Source organism: Meleagris gallopavo, chromosome 5 (genome assembly GCF_905368555.1).
Source record: "Meleagris gallopavo chromosome 5, MGAL_WU_HG_1.1, whole genome shotgun sequence".
Lineage (NCBI taxonomy): Eukaryota > Metazoa > Chordata > Aves > Galliformes > Phasianidae > Meleagris > Meleagris gallopavo.
This window is the reverse complement of record NC_139408.1, coordinates 57503067-57525410: the sequence shown is the minus strand read 5'-3', so window position 1 is coordinate 57525410 and position 22344 is coordinate 57503067. Positions and strand designations below refer to the sequence as shown.

General features: G+C 44.9%; 1 protein-coding gene across 4 annotated transcripts in view; it reads left to right on the top strand.

Moving 5' to 3' along the window:
- Positions 1 to 21: 21 nt before the first annotated feature.
- The window catches only part of SOS2 (SOS Ras/Rho guanine nucleotide exchange factor 2), a 48413-nt gene continuing 26090 nt past the window's right edge, over positions 22 to 22344 (top strand). Inside the window, exons 1-8 of one of the 4 annotated variants that reach the window (XM_010712146.3) lie at positions 22 to 564; positions 9330 to 9455; positions 12396 to 12527; positions 13833 to 13997; positions 14635 to 14838; positions 16313 to 16456; positions 19943 to 20053; positions 21785 to 21883. In XM_010712146.3, the coding sequence (XP_010710448.1) occupies positions 478 to 564; positions 9330 to 9455; positions 12396 to 12527; positions 13833 to 13997; positions 14635 to 14838; positions 16313 to 16456; positions 19943 to 20053; positions 21785 to 21883 (1068 nt within the window). In that variant the 5' untranslated portion in view covers positions 22 to 477. Of the gene's footprint in view, positions 565 to 6553; positions 7138 to 9329; positions 9456 to 12395; positions 12528 to 13832; positions 13998 to 14634; positions 14839 to 16312; positions 16457 to 19942; positions 20054 to 21784; positions 21884 to 22344 lie in introns of those variants that run through there. The other 3 variants (XM_003206840.4, XM_085225901.1, XM_085225902.1) reach the window with 3 other exon arrangements.

Below are 22344 nucleotides of genomic sequence, written 5' to 3'. Positions count from 1 at the left end.
CCCATCCAACCTGGCCTTGAACACCTCCAGGGATGGACGGGGCATCCACAGCCTTCCAGTAAAGAGGGAAGGAACAAGGGAATGCAAGGAGCGGCAGGTGAAGGGGCTGCCGGGGGGCGATGCCGCCCCCCGTAGCGCTGAGCGCGACGCGGCCGGCAGGTGGCGCCATAGCGGTAGGGCAGAGGGCGGCGTGCTGAAGGCGGCGCATGCGCACTGAGAGCGGCGGCGGTAGCGGGCCGCAAGGAGCGGGGCCGACGGCGCCTCAGCCGCCGCCCCGTCAGCGCCCGGCGAGCGGCACGGAGCCCGGCCCTCTACCGCGCCGGATGTGATGGCCGCCCGGGCGGGGGGGCGAGCCTAGCGCTGCCCGGCCCGGCTCTGACGGGCGGCGGCGGCGGCTTCTCCTTTCCCTCAGCGCTCCCTCCTCAGTCCGGGGAGCGACTGGGCGGGTTGTCCCGATGCGGAAAACAGGCAGCAGCCATGCAACCGCCGCCGCAGCCCTACGAGTTCTTCGGTGAGGAGAACGGCCCGAAATGGCGGGGGCTGTTCGTGCCCGCCCTGCGCAAGGTCAGTCCGGGGGTGGCGGTGCTGAAGGCACCGAACTGAGGTGCTGCTAAAGGGCTCGTGCTGTGCTGGGCTCCGGGCTGTGAGTGCTGATAAAGGAGGAAGGCTCCTTCTTACACGCGGGGGGAACGGCGTCGTGCTTTGGGTTGGGTGTCAGAGGGAAATCCTTCACCTGAGGGCATGGCACTGCTCACAGCTGTGGGTCCATCAGCAGAGGGGTGGCCAGCAGCGACAGGGAGGTGATTGTCCCCCTCTGCTCTGCTTTGTGAGGCCCCATCTGCAGTGCTGTGTCCAGGTCTGGAGCCCCCAGCACAAGAAGGACAGGGAGGTGTTGGAGAGGGTCCAGAGGAGCCACAAAGATGATCAGGGGGCTGCAGCACCTCCCCTACAAAGACAGGCTGAGGGAGCTGGGCTTGTTCAGCCTGGAGAAGAGAAGGCTGTGGGGTGACCTCATTGCAGCCTTCAGTACCTAAAGGGAGCCTGCAGACAGGAGGGGAGTCAGCTCTTGGAAAGGGGAGATAACAGCAGGACAAGGGGAAATGGTTTGAAGTTGAGGGAGGGCAGATTTGAGTTGGATGTGAGGGGGAAGTTGTTTGGTGTGAGAGTGGTGAGGTGCTGGAACAGCTGCCCAGAGAGGCTGTGGATGCCCCGTCCATCCCTGGAGGTGTTCAAGGCCAGGTTGGATGGGGCCCTGGGCAGCCTGGGCTGCTGTGAGATGTGGAGGTTGGTGGCCCTGCCTGTGGTGGGGGGTTGGAGCTTCGTGATCCTTGAGGTCCCTTCCAACCTGGGCCATTCTGTCATTCTGTGCTTGTCAACCAGATGCGTTACAACCTGAGGCAGCATCTTTTGTGATGGTAGCTGAGCTTTAGAAACTTTCCTGCCAAACATCTGCTCTTAGAGCATGCTGAACTTCCAAGCTTCGCCACAGTGATCAGTGCTGCAAGGTCAGGGTAGCATTCCATTTCCTATTTGGAAGGCTTTCTTTGAGTTATTTTTAAATGAGAGTTTAATTGGAGCAGAGAAGCAGAGTTTAAAAACAAACGTGTTGGTGGTTGTTGTGTATGCTGAGGTGTGAGAAATGTTAATTTGGAAATACAGCAAGAAATGGAGCTGACTGACAGGTCAGTGCAGTTACCAGTGCTCATAGGGTTTCCCTGCTGCTTGCATTTTAAGTGCATTGAGGAGCTTGACTCTCATTCATTATTCATACAGCAAGTTTTATAGTCATTTTTGATCAGAACACCTAAATCCACGTGTTTGCATGTAGTTCTGTGCAGTGCAACTGGCTGCTGACAAATGGTGAATGAAAAAAAGGAATACTTCAGTTCTTGCTTTAATATGTGAAGAAGTTGAGAATCTGTTTTCTTGAATGTTATTCTGTATGCATTTAGGCAGGTTTGTATTCTGTTTGTTTAAGGAGGGCAGATTTCAGTTGGATGTGAGGGGGAAGTTGTTTGCTGTGAGAGTGGTGAGGTGCTGGAACAGCTGCCCAGAGAGGCTGTGGATGCCCCGTCCATCCCTGGAGGTGTTCAAGGCCAGGTTGGATGGGGCCCTGGGCAGCCTGGGCTGCTGTGAAACGTGGAGGTTGGTGGCCCTGCCTGTGGTTTGGGGGGGGTTGGAGCTTCGTGATCCTTGAGGTCCCTTCCAACCCGGGCCATTCTATGATCCTTAGGTGACAGTAGAGTGCTAAATTGTGTCTGCTGGAGGCAGTCTTCTTAGGGAAAAAAAAAAAAAAAAAAACAAACAACCAAAAGCTAAGCAGCACGGCATCATTCAAATAGATACTTCTTTAGCATATTTAAACCACTGTGTTGTTAGCAGGAGTGCCTCGGAACCTAGTTGAGGTGGAATTGTGAAGGTAGTAGTTTCATACATTTATGCTCTTTCAGCTGGGGGATTTAGGAGCACTAAATCCCCATGGAGTGCTGGCCACTGAGCCTTTGTTAGCAGCAGGCTCATTCCTGCCTCTTGTCTTCCTATCAGTGGTTGGGTATCTGCAAGTTGGTTTTGGTTCCTTGTTTATGGATAGGCTGATTTCTCTTGTTGCAGAAATATTCCCTGTCACAAATTAGGAACCAAAGGGATTGGTTCCTTTTGCTTAAATCCTATTTTTTAATGCTTTTTTTTTTTTTCCCCAGCTGTTACCCTGTTTGGCTTAACTACTGTTACTACATTTTGCAATTGGTAAATCGTAGGAGGAGGATTTTCTCAGGCACTGGCACAGCATGAAGGTGGTTTTTGGAACTGAGGTGTTTAAGAAAAGTAGAAGGAGCGGCACAATTTTATTTGGCAGCAATTAAGAAACATTTCCTACAAATTAAAAACCACAGGTTGTTTGCTGCCGGGAGGAGGGCGTGAAGGGCTGTGCCTGGTTTGTTTGGGGTTTGTCTCAACTTAAGGCATTTTATAAGGATGAATATAATCCAGATGTTTAATTTGAAGATGCAAACAAGTGTTTGTGTACGTATGAACTTACATGCACTTCTGCTTGACCCTTTGCATAAAGAACAGGATCAGCACCTGCCTGCACCTCCCGTGGGACATCCTTCCCTGCACCTCTGTCCTTTTCCAGCATGTGCTATCCATCAGTAGTCAGATAGCTGAGGATGAAAGGTTTGTGTTTATGCTGAAGTGGTGCTGTAGGATGGCAGTTCAGTGAGCCCTCCCTGTGCACAGGGCAGCTGGGTGGTGATCTGCATCCCAGAGGCTTTTTGCAGCACAGTAACTGTGTTACGTGAGTATCTTATTTTGTTGACCGTGCATCGAATGGTTGCAGTGTAAAAGGTGAAATCCTGCAATCATGGAGTTACAGAATGGATGGGTTGGAAGGGACCTTAAAGCCATCCCTGCCATGGGCTGGATGCCTCCCAGTTTGGGATGCCCAGGGCCCATCCACAGCCTCGGGCACCTCCAGGGGTGGGGCATCCAGAGCTGTGGGCAGTGCCAGGGCCTCACTGTCCTCTGAGTGAAGACTTTCCCCTTAACATCTGAGCTGTCTCTCCCCTCTTTTAGTTCAAAACTGGTCTTCCTTGTCCTCTCGCTTTTCCATTCACATGAAAAGTTCCTCCTCTCCTGTTTATAAGCTCCCTTTAGGTACTGCAAAGCCACAGTGAGGCCTTCTCCTCTACAGGCTGAACACCCCCAGCCCTCAGCTTGTCTCCATAGGAGAGGTGCTCCAACCTTTGAGTATCTTCATGCCCTCTTCTGGACCTGCTCCAGCAGCCCCATGTCTCTCTGTGCTGGGCTCAAGCCTGGACACAGCACTGCAGGTGGGGCTCACAAGGGCAGAGCACAGGACAGTCCCCTCCCTGCCCTCTGTTGGTGCAGCCCAGGATGCAGTTGGCATTCTGGGCTGCAGGTGCACACTGCTGGCTCACATCCAGCTTCTTACCATCCGAACCCCCCAGTCCTACTCAACAGTGCAGCTCTCAGTGTTCTTCTCCTGGTCTGTATGCATAGCTGGAACTGCTGTGACCCAAGTGTGGCACATTGCTCTTGGCCTTGTTAAACCTCATGAGGTTCTTGTGGACCCACTTCTCGAACCTGTTCACGTCTCTCTGACTGTGTCCCTTCCTTCTGCCATGTCACCACTCAAGTCGGTGCCATCATAGAATCCTAGAATGGCCTGGGTTGCAAAGGAGCACAAAATGCTCACCCAGTTCCAACCCCCTGCTGTGTGCAGGTCGCCAACCAGCAGCCCAGGCTGCCCAGAGCCACATCCAGCCTGGCCTTGAATGCCTGCAGGGATGGGGCATCCACAGCCTCCTTGGGCAACCTGTTCCAGTGCCTCACCACCCTCTGGCTGAAAAACTTCCTCCTCATATCCAACCTAAACCTCCCCTGTCTCACTTTAAAACCATTCCCCTTGTCCTATCACCACCCACCCTCACAAACAGCCATTCCCCCTCCTGTTTATCCGCTCCTTTCAAGTATTGGAAGGCCACAATGAGGTCTCCCCAGAGCCTTCTCTTCTCCAAGCAAACTGCTGTGGGTGCACTCATTCCCACTGTCTGTGTTGCTGCTGCTGAGCACCGGTCTCAAAATGGACCCGTGGAAGGACACGGCTCAGCACCAGCCTCTGCCTGGACACGGAGCCACTGCCCATGGCCCTCTGGCTGCCACCACGCAACCACTTCCTTATCCACAGAACAGCCCACCCTTCAAGTGCATCTCTCTGATATAGAGTTAAAACCGTGGTGTGGGACCATATCTAAGGCCTCACAGAAGCTCAGGTAGGTGACATCACTGCCCTTTGTCCACCGATGCTGTCACTCCACCACAGAAAGCCACCAGATGGGTCAGGGTCAATTGCAAGTGGATTGTTTATTAAGCTCTGTTTTGCTTAAGAGCCTACTTCACACTGTTCCTCTATCAGCATTTACTGCAGTTTGCTTTGAGGAAGATCAGCCGTCTAGAAAGTGCTGTGCTGGAAATAAAGTCAGGAATTGGTGCAGCTATTTTTGGGGAGTTGATGGTGTGTTTTTATTTGGGATGTCTCTTCAGGTTTTGAAATCTTTGTGCTTCTTTCAAACAGTTACACTTGGAATATGGGGATATTGATGCTGTTGTTAAATAAGAGTATCACAGACCTTTAAGCTGCTACATCTGGTTCCCTTCTTCCTGAGGAGTGTGATGGTAAATCATCCTGACTGAGGGATTAAAAATGCCTTTGGAGCAGATGTTTTCTATTTTTAATGGGCAGTTTTATCTTCAGAAGAGACAAGATAAAAAGGAACAAAACCCCAACCTAAAGAGAGACATTTGTCCAATTCATTTTTAATTTCTATCTTTTCAGCACGGCAGTGAGAGGCAAACCCAGAGCTGCTTTCCCTGCCAGTAACGTATTCTCATCACAGTGCATAGAGATACTGTCAAATGCTGGCAAGACGATAGCAAATATTTAACGTTAGTGTACTAATTTCTTCTCTTTCTCCCAAATTTATACATTTATTAATTATATAATTTATCAGTTACACAGCCTTGCAGAGCTTTGTGTCCTCAGATCTGGTATTGCTGTGTTGTTATGAGGTGAGGATAACATAAATCATTGCTAAGCTGCAGTCAGTTGTCGTGGGAAGAGAGGAGTGTGCAGTTTCTGTGATGAGCAGTTTGCAATTTCAGCGTGCCATCTCTGAAACGTGCTAAGTTCAGAAGTGTTATTAACTTACTAACAGGTGTTGTGGTGGCATTTTGTAAATTAGAGATTTCTTGTTCTTGCATGTCTGGTTCTTACTGAGTGGTGCTGGTGACAAAATGGAAGGTAGGAATGCCATTCAGAGGGAACTCAACAGACTTGAAAGGTGGGCCTGGGAGGATCTAATGAGGTTCAACACAGCAAAGTGCAAGGTTTGGTACTTGGGCCGGAGGAATCCCAGGCATCCATACAGACTGGAAGGGGTGGTCTTGTATCCCTGCAGAGAAGGACCTGGGGGTCCTGATGGATGAAAAACATAATGTGAGCCAGCAGTGTGCTCCTGCAGCTTGGAAAGCAAATGGGATCCTGGGCTCCATCAGCAGAGGGGTGGCCAGCAGGGACAGGGAGGTGATTGTCCCCCTCTGCTCTGCTTTGTGAGGCCCCATCTGCAGTGCTGTGTGCAGGTCTGGAGCCCCCAGCACAAGAAAGACAGGGAGGTGTTGGAGAGGGTCCAGAGGAGCCACAAAGATGATCAGGGGGCTGCAGCACCTCCCCTACAAAGACAGGCTGAGGGAGCCGGGCTTGTTCAGCCTGGAGAAGAGAAGCTGTGGGGTGACCTCAGTGCAGCCTTCAGTACCTAAAGGGAGCCTACAGACAGGAGGGGAGTCAGCTCTTGGAAAGGGGAGATAACAGCAGGACAAGGGGAAATGGTTTGAAGTTGAGAGAGGGCAGATTTCAGTTGGATGTGAGGGGGAAGTTGTTTGCTGTGAGAGTGGTGAGGTGCTGGAACAGCTGCCCAGAGAGGCTGTGGATGCCCCGTCCATCCCTGGAGGTGTTCAAGGCCAGGTTGGATGGGGCCCTGGGCAGCCTGGGCTGCTGTGAGATGTGGAGGTTGGTGGCCCTGCCTGTGGTGGGGGGTTGGAGCTTTGTGATCCTTGAGGTCCCTTCCAACCTGGGCCATTCTGTCATTCTTTGAGCACTGAGTTCTGTTTCCTGGAAGTGTTGTCGTATGGAATGTAATGAGGGAGGTGGGATATTGTCGTGTGGTCTAGCAGAAATAAGTGTGTCTTTGGTAGTATCTGCTGTGCAGTGACTCGAAAGGCATGTCCTGGGTTTGGTTGTTTTTCAGACTCTGTTTATTTTCTGAGCAGTATCTTGTTTTGCACGTGTTCTTACTTTGGAACAACTGGAGCCTTCTGAACGTGTTTTTACTACCAAAATATGCGTGTTACGTAAAGATCCATTGAGTCAGTACAGCCAAACCGCTGGGTTGTCCCAGTGGTGCAGGTTAGCAGGAAGCCTTTTGCAGTCCTGACTCTTTTTCTCTCAGCTTGTTGCAGTTGCAGGTACAACACTTGGACCCTTGATTTTATACTTAACAATTTCTCCCAGTCCAGATGACGCCGAGGCTCAGACTTTGTACCATGGCTCCTGTGGGTCAGGTTGGTGCTTACGTAGTGGTTCTCAAGAATTGTTTGGTGCAACATGTAGCTGCTTCTTTTAAGGGCCAAATTACTTAAGAGCACAACAAGTCAGATCAAAATGGATTCCCATGTTAGCTGTGGTGTGTTGTTCCATGCCGGCTAACGACGTTGCGCTCTGAGCCTGAGATCACTGTATGCACCCCCAGTCATTCCTCCTGCTTTCTTCCTACATTCAGTGTTTTACCTGACATCCTCTCCCTGTAGAATAGAATATGTAGAGTAAGTGTACTGTCCTTGATACTGGAGCACCTGGTTTGTGTAGCAAATGCATAACTGGCTCTGTTTTTTCAGTGTCTCGCTATGAAATCATTTTCTCTATTAGGATGCTTAGGGCACAACTGCTCTTACAGCAGGCAGTGCTGCGCTGATGATTTCTTGTGGTGCTGCAGGTGGGGTCATTTCAAGTGCAAGGCCTTGGGGAGTGCAGCCTCAACCAGGAGACAGAACCAGCCAGGAAAGCAAACAGGACTTCAGTACGTAGGTTTGTGTTCACTGTATGAAACAGATCTCTCTGGAGCTGGAGGAGGGCTGAGTGCTCTCTGTTTGTCCTCATGATTTTTAGGTACTCATGCACTCCTCGTAAAGCCGAGGGAAATACAGCACGAGCTTTTCAGACATGAACTGAAGTTCGTTTTCCTGGTGGCACTGACCTGTGTTATGAAAACAAGTGGTCTGAAACAGCAAACAGACTGTTTGCATCTTGTACCTCTTGTTCTTGGTGTTTCTGTGGGGCATCTCAGAGGGTTCCTTCTCTGGAAAGCATGGTTGCAGCTCGTTTCCTAGTTGGTTACTAATGCTGGAGCAGTGCTCTTCGGAGAAAAGTGAGGCAGGACCTTAACTTGGCACTTCCTGGTGTTCCATTGTTTGTGAATTCAGCTCTCCTGTTCAGGAAGAACGTGAAAAGTTCCTGTATTATTGAAAACCTGCGGGCTTAAGTAAGTGTTTTCATGGAGTGGTTTTGGCTTTCTGGTGGCTTTTTTTTTTTTCTTCAGTAGTACCCAATCATGCAGACACTTCAGCTGCAGGACAGTGCAGAATCCAGCCCTCACAGTTACGTGGGAGCATCTGTCCTGGGGTACAGCACGAGGGCAGACGTTTGGCTGTGCTCTCTGCACCCTGCCTGGTGCCTTGGTTACCCACTCCAATATAACCAGCCCTGCTCCCACATTTGCAGCAACTGAATGGTTTGTTTGTCTTGTTCTTGAAACCACGTACAGAATGTCAATGTGGGGATGTAAGATTACTGTTTTGAGGCAATTAAAATATAATTTGTCTGGGGGAAGGTAGGGAATTTCCCTGGACTGTTATTTATGAGTCTATTGGCTATAGTTTGAGATGCTGTTAGTGCTTTCCTGACTGAGGCTGCCAGGGAAAACAGTGTATAGATTTGCTCTGGAGGGTGGGTTTTCTGCTCTTTTAGAGTAAGGTGGTTGTTGGGTTGGAGTGATTTGTAGTGGGAGAACAATTTGGGGCCAGGTGAGTTGTTGCAGCCCTCCAGCTTGTGTGGGTGGGTGCTGCAGCCGCCTGTTGCAGGTTTTGTGCTCCAGCTTAGCCTTGGAAATGGAAGCAACAATTCACCTCCACAAAATGAGAGAAATGCATTATCCTGCAGGGCATTGAAGGGAAGTGGTCCTCTGCTTATGTCACACCATACTTGGTTGGGAGGCTTGTATTCCGATACATGCTTTTCTGTAGGCCTCCTGCACTGCACCGTGTGGTTGTTACTTCCCATTCTCATGCCTCAGATGGAGTTTGATGCTTTAATTAGTTTTCTGGTTCTCAGGCATCTCCAAGAATTGTTCCAGCCCTTGTCCGTGTTGTGGCCGTGGCTTTTCATTGCCACGAGTTTAAGAGCACCTTAATTCAGTGCCCTGCCAGAATGTTCAGTTCTCTTTTCCTGGTTTTCCTGCGGAACGTTTGGGCTCCTCTTTCCACAGGTCACCCAGTACTCATTAGCAGGATCAGGAATAATTGCATGTTGCTCATTCTGTGACCGAATAGCTGTGGAATTTATAGAAAGATGGCTTTCTATGCATCTTCAGGAGAAATCTGCCTTGGCTTGAAATTTCCTCACAGCCATGAAGGGTAAACAATTTTCAGTTGAAAAGCAGTGCCAAAAAAGACTAATTTTTACAAATTCTTTGGGACAGGTTCAGCAACAGGTTCACCCCAACCTTTCAGCAAAGGAAGATTCCCTCTACTACATTGAGGAGTTGATACTTCAGCTGCTAAACAAGCTATGCATCGCCCAGCCACGCACAGTCCAAGACGTAGAGGTAAGATGAGCTACTGGAAAACCAGTGCTTGCTCCCACAATCACTGGGAGGAACAAAGGTATTCTGAGCAGTGCAGCTTGAAGTTGAAGCAAGGGGAATCTGAAGAGCAGAGCTGTTTTTCTAAACTGTTAAACAGTAGTCAAGTTTCATTAAGCAAGTTCAATTGGAAATTAATTTTCTTATGCCATATATCAGAGTAGAAATGGGTGGGAATTCTTGCTTTCAGCACTGTTTTTTAAAAATGCAAAGTACTTTGGAGGATTTTCTGCTGCTTGAATACATTTGGACTTAAGAGTGAAAGGATGCTGTAATTATATTTTTTTTCCCCAATCTTTGACATTACGCAGAAAAAAGAAATGTTGTAATGTAAGGTTAGGCCTGGACTGTGAGCTGAGGGGATGGAGCTGTGTGTTCCTGGAACTCACTGAGGCTCGTGTAATATTGCAGCTGTCTGCTTTTGTGTCATCAGTTAAAAATGAGAGCTTCCATGGAGTGTAGAGCACAGAGGGAGAAAGTGCTCTCATGTAGCTGTGATCCATTATAGCTTTGCAGAGTATTAATTTTGCATCAGTCTGCATGTCAAGGATTTTCAGCCTCCAACAAAATGAAGTCCTTATGCACTGTGCTATACGTTCCTCGTGGAAATAAACATATGCAAAATTACTGCCTGAGGAGTTCTAGATCCTGACTAGATGCAATAATCACCCTTTATTCAACATTGACTCGATTCATTAATAATTAAGTTTGGTTTATGATTAATATAATACTGATGCATAAAGATTATAGTATGACTAAATAAAACTTAATAGTCCCATAATAGCTCTCAGGATTGTTAGTGCTTTGAGTCTGGATTAGATGTGAAGCTGAGAAGTTCTGTGTTCTTTCTCCAGCTGCCAGAGACCATACCCTTCAGTACACAGGGCAACTTGAGAGGGCACTGATTACTTTATGCACCAACTCCATCGTTTTCTGCTTCTGAATTAAGATGATTGAGTACTCTGTGTGCATCTGAGTTAATTTGTTGTTAGGTATGTGTGTGCTCCACAAATTGCTGTGTGCAGGAGTGCTCACAGGCCTGTGAGGAAGCTGGCAGCTCTCTGAGCTGTGGTTATGGATGTCACAGCAGATGCTAAATCCTGTGTGTTGTGTTTTAAACATACCTGGCGTTTTAAAGCTGTGAATAATAAGACAGTGCTACACTTGGCACTGTAACAATTCTTCAGTATAGAAACACAGCTCTGTCTAAATAGTGGTAAAATATTCCCCAGGATCTTACTGTTCAGTAGGTCAGAAAATCCAGACCCTTTCAGAGCAGGGAAAGTAGAATTGAGTGATTTGTTATGGTTTGGTGGTGAGGTTGCTGACCAGCAGGCATGTGAGAGCTGCAGGTGAAGGCTCCTGGCTCAGCTGCTGCTGTTCTAAGCTGTTAAGAGATGATGTGAGAGCTACAATCTTTAAAGTTTATCATGCAGCTATTTACATAACAGCCTGGAGTTAAGAGAACTATTTGTGCACAGTACTAAACCTAAGCATTTGCAAGATGGAGATCAGAAATCCCAAGTCATAAACATTTTATAAATAGTAAAAGCCCTTCAGATGATCTCCAAGAAAACACTGGCAAAATCCTGGTGCAGGTGATACGTGGCTTGTCGAAGGACATCCAAATTCCACATTATACCTGTTTACATATGCTTTCCTGGTAGCTTTTCAAGGGAAACCCATTTCAGTGAGGTCTGCCTGCAGTGTCGGGCTGCTGCCCAGGAAGGATTGCAGTGCGTTCATCCGGCACAGGCAGCTGGCACAGAGGGCTGCCTGTTGGATGGCCATAGGCAGATGCTAGAAAGCTGCCTCTAGGAAGACCTCAGGCCTCCTCTTCCATTTCAGAGTATGTGCTGCACTACAGTAGTGAGCTGTGCAACAGCTTTTGGGGTTAAAATCAGATAATCTGCTGCAAACAGAATGCAGTCGCAGCATCCTGGAAAACAACTTGTTATATGTTGGCTGTTTAGCTTAGAGAAAATCTGTTTTTCCAGAGTCATTTAAGAATCAGCCATCAGTCCACTCCCAGCTCATAGGGGCTGCTGCTGCAGCAGGAAGCCTGGAGAGCTTGTGGAGAGAGGACAAGGGTTTTACATCTGTTAGCATGGGATTGCTAACGTGTGGAACTGCAGCCCAAAGCAGTTGGTTCTCTTACAGAGGGGTCATCCCACTGTTCATAGGCAGGTGGGGAAATGTGAATCCATATAAAACTTATATAAAAATGGCCTGAAATTGCAAAGTGCAACAGGGAAGGTGCTCCTGTGCAGGCTAGTGGAGCACAAAGTGCTATAGGAAACCTTCTTCATCAACTGCAGCTCTACTCACAGAATCATAGAATGGCCTGGGTTGGAAGAGACCTCAAGGATCACAAAGCTCCCACCTCTGCTACATGCAGGGCCACCAACCTCCGCGTTTTATAGTAGCCCAGGCTGCTCAGGGCCCCATCCAACCTGGCCTTGAACACTTCCAAGTTTGTGGCACAGCTGGAAGATCTGTGCTTGCTTTTTGTTTCTGCCCCAAACTTCACCTGATACAGTGTAAGTTGCATCCTTTTATGAAACAGGAACAATAACAACTTGTTTTCTTCACTTCAGTTGTGAGCTGTTGAGTGCTTCCTGATGTTTATATTTTGGTCTCAACTGCAATTCCTTACAGTTCATGTGATCTGAAGATCATAGAGCAGGAGCTGTTGTAAGAGATGGGAAGTTCCTTGTGCTTGGGACAGGAAGGTTGGTTGGGGTTACTGAGCACAGCTGAATAGGGTGAGAAGGAGATAATAGTAAGAAGTATTGCAAACACTGTGGAGGAGGATAATTCACCGTACTGCAGGGGAAGTAATTTGTTGTTTTTTAAACTCCTCTTTGATTAATGTAGTTAATCTGAGTGTGTCTGTTTGGACAGGAGCGTGTTCAGAAGACGTTTCCTCATCCCATAGACAAATGGGCCATTGCTGATGCACAGTCTGCCATAGAGAAACGGAAAAGAAGAAACCCTCTCCTGCTGCCTGTGGACAAAATACACCCCTTATTAAAGGTACTTAATGCAACAGTTGATACTGCTGCTTCTGCACACCACACATCCCAGCTGTACTGTTGCCCTTCAGTATAACCTTTAAAATTCTTTAATTTGTGTAGAATTAGGTAAGTTTCTCATATTGGCAGAAAGAGTAAGTAGTCATCATAGAACAGGACAAATACATTGCAGTGTGTAATACATATAGATTCCTGAATTCATCTTATGGGCTGATCTACTTTGAAACATAACTAGTTTGTTTGGGTTTTACTTATGTTAAAAACTAACTCAAATACCTTACCCACTTCAGTAGCACTGTTTTGATGGCTTTATTTATTTGGAAATGCTGCAGAAACCAAAACAGGAGAGAACAAGTAGATCCTGTTCCCCGTATACTGTAGACTAAGATGTGTATCACTGTCCTTTCATTTAGTGTTAAATATCACTGATACCCTTGTTTTAAAATCTATACATCTGCAGTGATATTACAAAAGAGCAGATACAGACATTATTGTTGCTGTGAGCAGTGTGACCATCTCTGTTTTCAGATATCAATTATAACAGATGTAGAGCTTCTTACTTGCAGTCAAGATTTCGTGCCACATGGTATCTATTCATATTGTGCACATGGAGATTTTTTTTTTAATGATGAAACAGCACTCTGATTTTTTTTTTTTTAATTATTTTTTTTTAGGTCAGTGTTGAAACACTTTCAGGTCTGTGCTGAATCAGTAGACTGATGCTGATTCAAACATTGCACTTTTTTTGTATTTCTTTTTCTGTTTTTGTTTCTGGTTTGTAGCCTAAAAGATGTTTCTTTCCAGTGTTGCGTGTGCCAGAGTTTCCAGCTGCATTCAGAAAACGTGATTTGGGCATAAGCAGAAACCAAAGTAATTTTCAGGCACCGTTGCTGTGCTCTGACACACAGTGTCTCAGTTTGTGACAGTTGATGAGATGGAAGAGAAGTTAGGAAAGATAACAGCATTTTGTAAGACCTCTCGACGACGCTGGTTTCCTTTTGTGAAATCTGTGTTAGACATGTCTGGACGTAGGTACAGAGCCTGCTTGGTTTTTTAACAGAAGTTACATCCAGTATTGAAGTTCCTCCAGTCAGGATACAGCAAATACCACAAGGAAATATTTGCAAACATTTACTTTGAGGCTGTTGGTTAAATTTCCTTTTGCTATCCTTTGCCCCTGCTGTCATATTGCTGTGAATTATCAACGCGGACAGGATCAATGTTGGTAGAAAACAAAATGTGTTAATGTCATTCCAAGTGAACTTTTAGAATAACAAGCATTTTTCCTCTTCTTTTCAATTTGTAGGAGGTCCTGGGTTATAAAGTAGATTACCATGTCTCTCTGTATATTGTGGCTGTCTTAGAATACATCTCAGCTGATATTTTAAAGCTGGCTGGAAACTACGTTTTCAATATACGACACTTTGAGATCTCCCAGCAGGACATTAAAGTATCCATGTGTGCTGATAAGGTAAGGAGGGGCACTGAAATAAGTCTTCTGGACAGGCAGGTTTTTTTAGAGGGTATGTCTGAAGTGGCATAGGAAGGGAGTCTCACTTAAATGCAGAAGCACTGCTCTTTATTTGTGCCAGAACTGTCACAGTAGAGACTTCACCTTAACTTGAGCCTGTTTTGGATCAGTAATACTTCTTAATAAATAAATACAAGGACAGAAAAACTTGTCTTCTGTTTCTCAGCTGCTACTGTACTCACGATGTCGCTTTTTCATGACAACTGCTTCCTTCTTTATAATAGAGAAAAGATCTTCAGTTTTCCATCTTCATTAATATGAGAAACATTTTCATTGAATTTTATCTTTCGTGGGAGGGTTTTGTCCAAACCTAGCAGTATGCCTTGGTTTCAGAGTTGGTTCTGCATGAATTGTAACTTGTTTTCTAGGTTGTACTAACTTATAAAGGGAAAAATGGCTTTGGCAACTGTTCCAGCCTTCTGCTGCCAAAGTTTAAATATTACTCCCTTGTGAAAGCGATCACAGAAAGTATTGTATTAAAAACTCAAAGGATTTCTCTGAACACACTGAAATAGCTGAGCTTGAGCCAAGAGTTAGAATCAGGCTTGCATGTAATTTTTTAACATTTCTTTGCTAGGTTTTGATGGATATGTTTGATCAGGATGACATTGGCTTGGTTTCTCTCTGTGAAGACGAACCTTCTTCTTCCGGGGAACTCAATTATTATGACCTAGTGAGAAATGAAATTGCAGAAGAAAGGCAATATCTCCGGGAGCTGAATCTGATAATAAAAGTATTTCGGGAAGCTTTCCTCTCTAACAGAAAGTTGTTCACACCTAATGTAAGTCCTTTAGTAGGTTATTGATATCTAATGCTAGTTTGTCATGTAACGTACCAATTTTACGTTAGCCACATTGGAAGTAAAATTGAATATGGTTTGTTGTATGTCAGTGCATAACAACTGTTGACTGCATGTGAAATAAAAGGAGGAAATTGCCACCAGTAGTATGCAGAGTGCTGTTCTCAGAGTGGAGTTTAATGGATGAGATTCCTGGTCAGATGCCAGAGATGGCTGATGCCTCCTCCTCATGTAGGTAATAGTTACACAGAAATCGTCTACCAAGTGTACAGGGAATGCAGATGGATCCTTGAATCAACGTTTGCAGTCTACACCAGGGCATCCTTTCTGTGGAAACTGCAAGTAAAACTGCCCTTGACTTCAGGTTCATGTGAACAGTCAACACGTGACTGACTGTAAAGGAAATCTCTGTTTGATAAATGGTTGAACTTGATATTTGAAATGATATTTGTGGCAAATTGTTTTTTCAGGATGCTAGTCCTAAGGGAAAAGCACAGCTCATGTAACTGAAGTAGTAGTAATGAGAGATGGGTGAGTCTTTTCATGGAAGGGAAGAGAAGGGGGCCAGGGCAGCAAAGCCTGAACTGGTTTCCTAGATTCCTGGTTCCAGAAGGTCATAAGAATTGGCAGCAGCAGACATTTCCATTGCTGCTGAGTGTGGAGGTCCCTCAGTAGCTGATAGGACATTGGAGTGTTATGCAGATATGGGGACAGAATTCAAATGGAAAACCTAGGAGAAGGGAGTGATGATTTGGAGCTGAGGAGCAATCTTTTGTTACTGGGGAATGGATATGAAAGACCTGGATTGCTGGTTTCCCTGAAGAGCTTGCTGTGGTGTAGAGCTAGCAGGAGGTCAGATGTAGCTGCACGGTTAGGATAAAAGCAGAGCAAAGTTTTGAGAAGTATGTTTCGGAGGGGTCACAAGAAGAAATGCAAGTTGTTGTATAGTCGGGTGTGTTTGTGGGATGTGAATTTGAAGTCTAAAAGTAGGATGGGGAAAAGGAAACAGGCAGCTCCTCTGTACCCAGGTAGTATTTTCCTGATGTAGCCAAGTAACTGCTTTAGTTTTACCTGTGGTTTTGAGGCTCTGACCTCGGAGCAATTTGAAATTGCCTCCTTCCTGTTGTGTTCCGAGAGAAGAACCAACAGAGGGGAAAACATCAGCTGCAAATTGTGGCTGAGAAGGACATTTCTGTCCAAAGCACTGAACAGGCTGTACCAGGACTGCTGCTGCTGTTCCTGGGAAGGATGATGTGCTTTCTTTTGCTGAGGTGAGAACTGTGCAAGGCTGGCTGTGTCCAGACAAGCTTGCAGGCTGGGGAGGCCATGAAATTTAACTTTCTTCCGATCTCTTCTCCACTTCCCTCTTGGTTCAGACTTCTTAAAAAGGCTCTGGTATTTCCAGAAGCAAGGGAAATGATTCTAAACGCTACTGAGATACATTTTGTGTTTGCAGGACATTGATGTGGTGTTCAGCAACATTTCAGATATTCATGAGTTGACAGTGAAGCTTTTGGGATTGATTGAGGATACTGTTGAAATGACTGATGAGAGCAGTCCTCATCCTCTGGCTGGCAGCTGCTTTGAGGATCTTGCTGAGGTACAGATTTTGTTTTGTTTTGCTTTTAATATTTTCGTTTGGGGCTTGTTAGGGTTTCTTTTAATCCCATAGTTTTGTTTTCTAAGTAAACATTTGGTCATGACTCAAATATCTCCAATAAGTGCATGAGTAGTGTGGTTCTTTTAATAAGTTCAGAACAGAGGCCTTCCCTCGCTGTTCTTTAATAGGTAAACTGAAATGTGTTTTCTACCTGTTGCAGACACTGTATCAAGCAGGTAAGCACAAAACTGAAATCTTACTTTGAGTGGGAATTAATTGTTACAGTTGTGCAGGGATGTGGATTTGAAAAGCCATTGTCTGGGACTGCTTACTAGAAGGTGGTGGTACATTGATTTCTGTAGGCCTTGGTGTCAGGCCCAGTGCTGCCCAGGCATTACAGCATCTGAACACAGCTCTGTGAGATGAGTGGCTTGAACTCCTCAGACAAATATTTTGGGATGAGATGTTCTGACCCAAAAGAGAGAAAGATGAACCACATAGCAAATGTGAGGCTCGTGGTTTGTATTAAAAGTACTGTGTTTAAGTAAACTGGGACCTTCTCCATTTCACTTGAGTATCTCTTATTAAGTATGGAGCATGTCTTATTAAGTAAATTATGTCTAATTTGTGAAATTGGAGGAATGCATGAACACACCGGTACCTTTTGTACACTCTCAATAATTACTTTATTGAGAGTGTGAAGAATACGTGTCCTTCAGCCCATGTGCTGTTCACTTAGGAATTTCCACAGAGATGAATTTCGCTGGCTTTAGTTAGCTGCTCATGTAATGTCACTTAAAAAGTCCAGTAGAATAGGTCTTAGTTCTTGAAATGTTAAAGTCTGTTTGCTGGTACAATGATAAGCATGTGAGCAACAAAATGAAATAGCTATTCTGTTGAAACTGAAAAGAGACTTAGCATTTGGACAAATACAGCACAATCGTGGGGAACAAACGTATCTGTTTATTGCAAAAGCTGCTCTAAGGCAGTCTGTGCTTTATGGGGAACATCTTGGTAAGTAAAAATCTGGCTTGCTTTTCATTAACTGAAAAGCTTTACTAGGCAATGAAGAATGTTATTTGTTAAACTTAGTTTTTATGCAGTTGATAAATTGTGAATTTAATAGTTCAACTAATACAGAAGATCTAGTTAACTATACTGTTCATTTGATGATCTCACATGTTATGATCACCTTTCTGTGAACATGTGTCAAAGTGATTGTTTAAGAGATTTGAAAGTGTAGTGTGTTTACTTGCTCTGCCTCATTGCCAGGCTGGTTTGCTTAGTGTTTCCATTGTAAAGGTTCTTCAACTTATCTGAAAGGATAATTAAAAACAAACAGCCCTTGCAAGCTGGAATTTTCCTGCTTTGTCTGTTTTTATGCATCAGTCCTCTGGAAGGTTTCAACATAAATATTTTGGTGTTTCTGAGACAAGGAGGTGTGGGGAAAATTTTTCCCTGGTGTAAAAGAAATGCAAAAGCGCGGTGCCTAATACAAGTGAAAATGGATATTTGCTGATATGATGGTAAAATTGTTTTGTTGTTGTTGTTTTAACTTGACATTAACTTTTACAATCCTGGGTACCACAGTTCTTTGTTATCACTAAAGAGATTATTTAAGGCAATATTCAGTTTGTGGCAGAATGTCTTGACTAAGGGCAAAGTGTCTTTGTGCCTCTTTTTAAATGTCCTTCAGAAGGCAGCTAACAAAGCAAATTTGTAATCAGTAGATTGTAAGCTCATTATCCTGGTATTTGCCTTTTCATAAGAGAGATTTTAGGTATCTACAGTGTAAAAAAAGTTGGAAACTTCTGCCCTACAGTAAAAGGGGCTGAACGGTACCAACACCAATCCAGAACTATATGCTGTATTAAGGTACTATAGATAGGCTTTTTGTCTTGGCTGGTATGGCAAAGAGAAACCACAGTGTACAGTGTTACCTTCCCCATCTTTCATTTGGGTGCTGTCAAATAGGAGTCCCGCTTTGTATGCTTCTAGGTAGTGGTGTGTACCAAAAAACGGGCTGTGAAAGTGCATTCAGATTCAGCTCAAGAAAATCAGCCTTTTCACATGGTGTCTGCTCATTTCTCATCAGCTGCTGCTGAACTGCCAAATCTATTTTCTTCCCCACCACAAGATAAAATCTGCTGCAAATGGACAGTGATGGTTAGAACTTGATGACTGTGAAGAGTGATGATAAGAATTTGCATGTAAAAAGAGAGTGCATTCTTTGCCTCTCATTTAGTTACAGCTGCCCCATGAGTAAGGGAGGAGATTCCTGAGTCCTCTGAGCCTGCACTGCTTGAGACTTCATCTGATGTTCAGATGAGCTTTTGTGATGCTCCCTACCCTCAAATTCTACATCATTCATCTGAAGAGCAGTTCTGCATTAAAGTGGAAAGAGAGACGTGCTTGTTCTGGGCATTGTGCCATCAGGACAGGATAACTCCGTGATTCGTGAGTGATTCAGCCCAGTGAATCTGCAGACTCAGGAACAGCTTGACAGGCTTTGGAGCAGGTGATGTATGGGCAGTGATAAATTATTCCTGCAGAGCTTCATGTAAAGTCAGGTTTTATCCCATCCTGCTGTAGTTGATAGTACAGAATCAGAGCCAGATAACCCATCCAGGGTCACGATTTCTGTGCCTGAAACTCCTGCTGTTGTCCTGCACAGGCTGCGAGGCGCACACAGTGGTTCTTGCAGATCTCCCACCCAGATGCTGTGGAGGTTTCAACTTTATCCATACTTTCTTACCTTGGAATTGGTGGGTCTGTACTTGAACTGGATGAAGATCCCTTGTTTTCTTGTAATCTTTTGGGCATGCTGCTCAGCCTACTCTTACTTTTCCGTACTTCTCACCAGAGTTTCACAGGAGCCAAATACTTCTTTCCTCCCGGTTAAACAGCTTGGCCCCTAAAGTCTCTTTTTAACCCTTTTGAGAGGACTTGAATCCAAAAGAACCTCACCGTAGTTACTTTGCCCCAGAGTGAGATACTTTCCCAGCTGTACTGCATGGCCGGAGAAAGGTGCGGGTTAGTGTTTACAAAGCAGTCTTTAAGCACAGCCCTCTGAAATGATGGCGGTACAACAATGCCTCCTTGTGACAGTTTCCAAAGTTCACCTGAAGTGTTACTTTGCTACACTTCTTTCCCAGTTGTTTTTCGTACTGGCAGAGAGGAGTTAAATAAAGCATTCGCTGTGAAATGTGAGTGGACTGAAAGGCAGAACTTTGCTCGTTTCCCACTGTTCCAGCAGAACAGTTTGTTAGTGATAAGTATGGTAAGATTGCACACAGTTTTTTCTCAGCATTCCTCAGTTAAAAAGTAGAAAAGATTTGTGAATTAGTGAATGTTTTCTTATTGCAGAATGGATCTTTGGAAAAATTCTACTTGTGTATTAGCTTATTAACAGGATGAATGTTACCAACAGGCATGGGAATATCATGCATTCTTCTTGTATGTATATAATTCTCTGCCTTTGTTTAGGAACAAGCCTTTGATCCATATGAAACCTTGTCCCAGGATATTCTCTCTCCACAATTTCATGAGCATTTTAATAACTTAATGGCAAAACCTGCTGTTGCTCTTCACTTCCAGGTAAGTGCAAATGAGAGATACTGAATTGGTTTGGTTCTCACGTTTGGAAGGTTTGCAGTAGGGGGTTACCTCTCATACCTGCCATTTCTATTTCTGTTTTGCTTTCTAACACCAAGCACAAGCACGAAGGAGTGTTATTTTCTCTTGCTTCCTTTCATACCCCAGGTCCTCATGTTTAGGCACTAGAACTGACAGTTTTTCTTGACCTGTTTATTCACCAAGATCATCTGTGATTTATTTATTTATTTATTTTCAACCTCTGCCAGCATTATGTTTCTGCTAAAGACTACTGTTCAGAGGAGAGCTGAGCTTGTGTTCAGTAGCATACTCAGAGGAGCTGTGTTCCCAGCTGAACCCATCACAGTTAGTTTGTAGTTTGGGGCTCTGTAAGATGAGTTTCCTCTCCTTCATGGTGAGTGTTTTCATTCCATCTCTGAGTGTTTGGTGAGATGGATGGTTGCAAATAGAAAGCTGCAAACCCTATTCCAGATTAAATTGGAAGTTGAGTCATTAGATGATGAATCTGGGCTCCTCTTTCTCCTCAGCACTGGAGGTGTGGGCTTTCCTGGGGATGTTCCTCTGCACTTGTCCTAGCCCTGGGGTAAAAACAGATCCAGGCTCTGGGCTGTTGGACACATAGCAGCTGACTCTGGCAATTGCAGAGTTGTGGCCTTGAGTCTTAAACAGAGGGGAGGGGTCATTTCCAAAATGGAGATCAAGAAATTTGGATTCTATTTGGTCATTATCTTGGGGTGGATGGTGGCAGGGATTTCCTGGCCTTTGGAGGATATCTCCTCATCTTAAATGCTGAATTACTGCTGGGAATGGGAAAAGATTTCTGATGCGTTTTCTAACTCCTAAACTTGTGATGTCTCACTAAGGAAGGGGAGATACTAATATTGATTTCCTCAAAATGTAATGACTCCTCCATATCTCTGTGGTAAATTGGCTGTAAACTGAAGCACAGAACGTGCAATTTGAAAGGAGGTGTAATTAGAGAGAAGTTGATGACAAATACAGGAATTCTGACTGCTCTCTTACACTCCAGTGTTTTCTTCAAGTTCTGCAGCTAAGTGTGGCCCAGATAGAACATGTTGTATTGGAAATGGACATGAACACTGTCCTGCATTCTGAGATGTGTCCAAAAGGTGTGCAGCTTAACCACAGTGCATTTTTTTTTTTTAGGTCTTGTCACCTTGAGCTGTTGCTATTGAGGGCTGCAGATGGTAAAATGTAAAGGTGCTAAGGATTGTAATATGAGGGTCTTGAATATCAAAAGATGCTTATAAAAATGAGTGGTGGGTGACTTGGTCCTCTAGCTGTTACATCTAATTTGCTGCTTCTGGCAATAATGCAATCCATTCAGGTGCTCTCTGTGCAGCTGTAGCACTTGTAGGGGTTGGAGATGTTCTCAGAGCTTGCTGGTGAGTATGCATCAAAATCCACCTTAAGCTTCTGATAGGAAAAAAAAAGATGATTACAGAGCCTGGAGGAGCATTGTCAGGTTCTATTGCTTGATTTGTTAGACAGATGTTTTTGGGAACTTTACTGTCTTCCTCACTCGTAAGCACAGAGTAATGTAAATCAGAAGGGACACTCTGAATGCATCCAACCTAACCATCTTGCTCAAAGCAGGGCTGACTTCAGAATTCCACCAGAGTGCTCAGGGCTTTGTCCTGCCCTGGTTTGAGTGTTTCGTTGTAAGTAATCCTGTTTGTTTTTTCTTTTCAGTCTACTGCTGAAGGTTTTAAAGAAGCTGTACGATATGTCCTCCCACGGCTCATGCTTATCCCAGTCTATCATTGTTTGCACTACTTTGAGTTACTGCAGGTAAGTGAAGCCACACCTTCTTCCTGCTGAAAACCTTTTCTTAATGTGGAGAATCTGAGCTTTGAAATAAGCAGTTAGATTTTACTTGCTGCAGCTTAACACTGAAAAACATGACAAACATCAAAATGACATCAGAGTGTGTCTGAAAAGCAAATTCATGTGAAAAAATCCCCAGAAGCACCTGTTGCCCCAATAAGAACATTTGAAGTAACTGTGTATCTTATTATACAAACCTTGACTGAGCATGAGTTCAAATATTGTTAACAGTGCAGTGCATAAATCTTTTAATCATTTCTTTACTTGAGTTCTGTGTTTTGTATCCCTTCAGTACAAACCTAAGCATAATTTAGATAAGTGTGACCAGATGCTGAGAACACTGCAGCTGTATCTCTGTTGATCTTATTGGTGCTGGGAGGAGCACTTCCCTTCAGCAGAGTCAGAATGACCTGTTCTTAATTTTC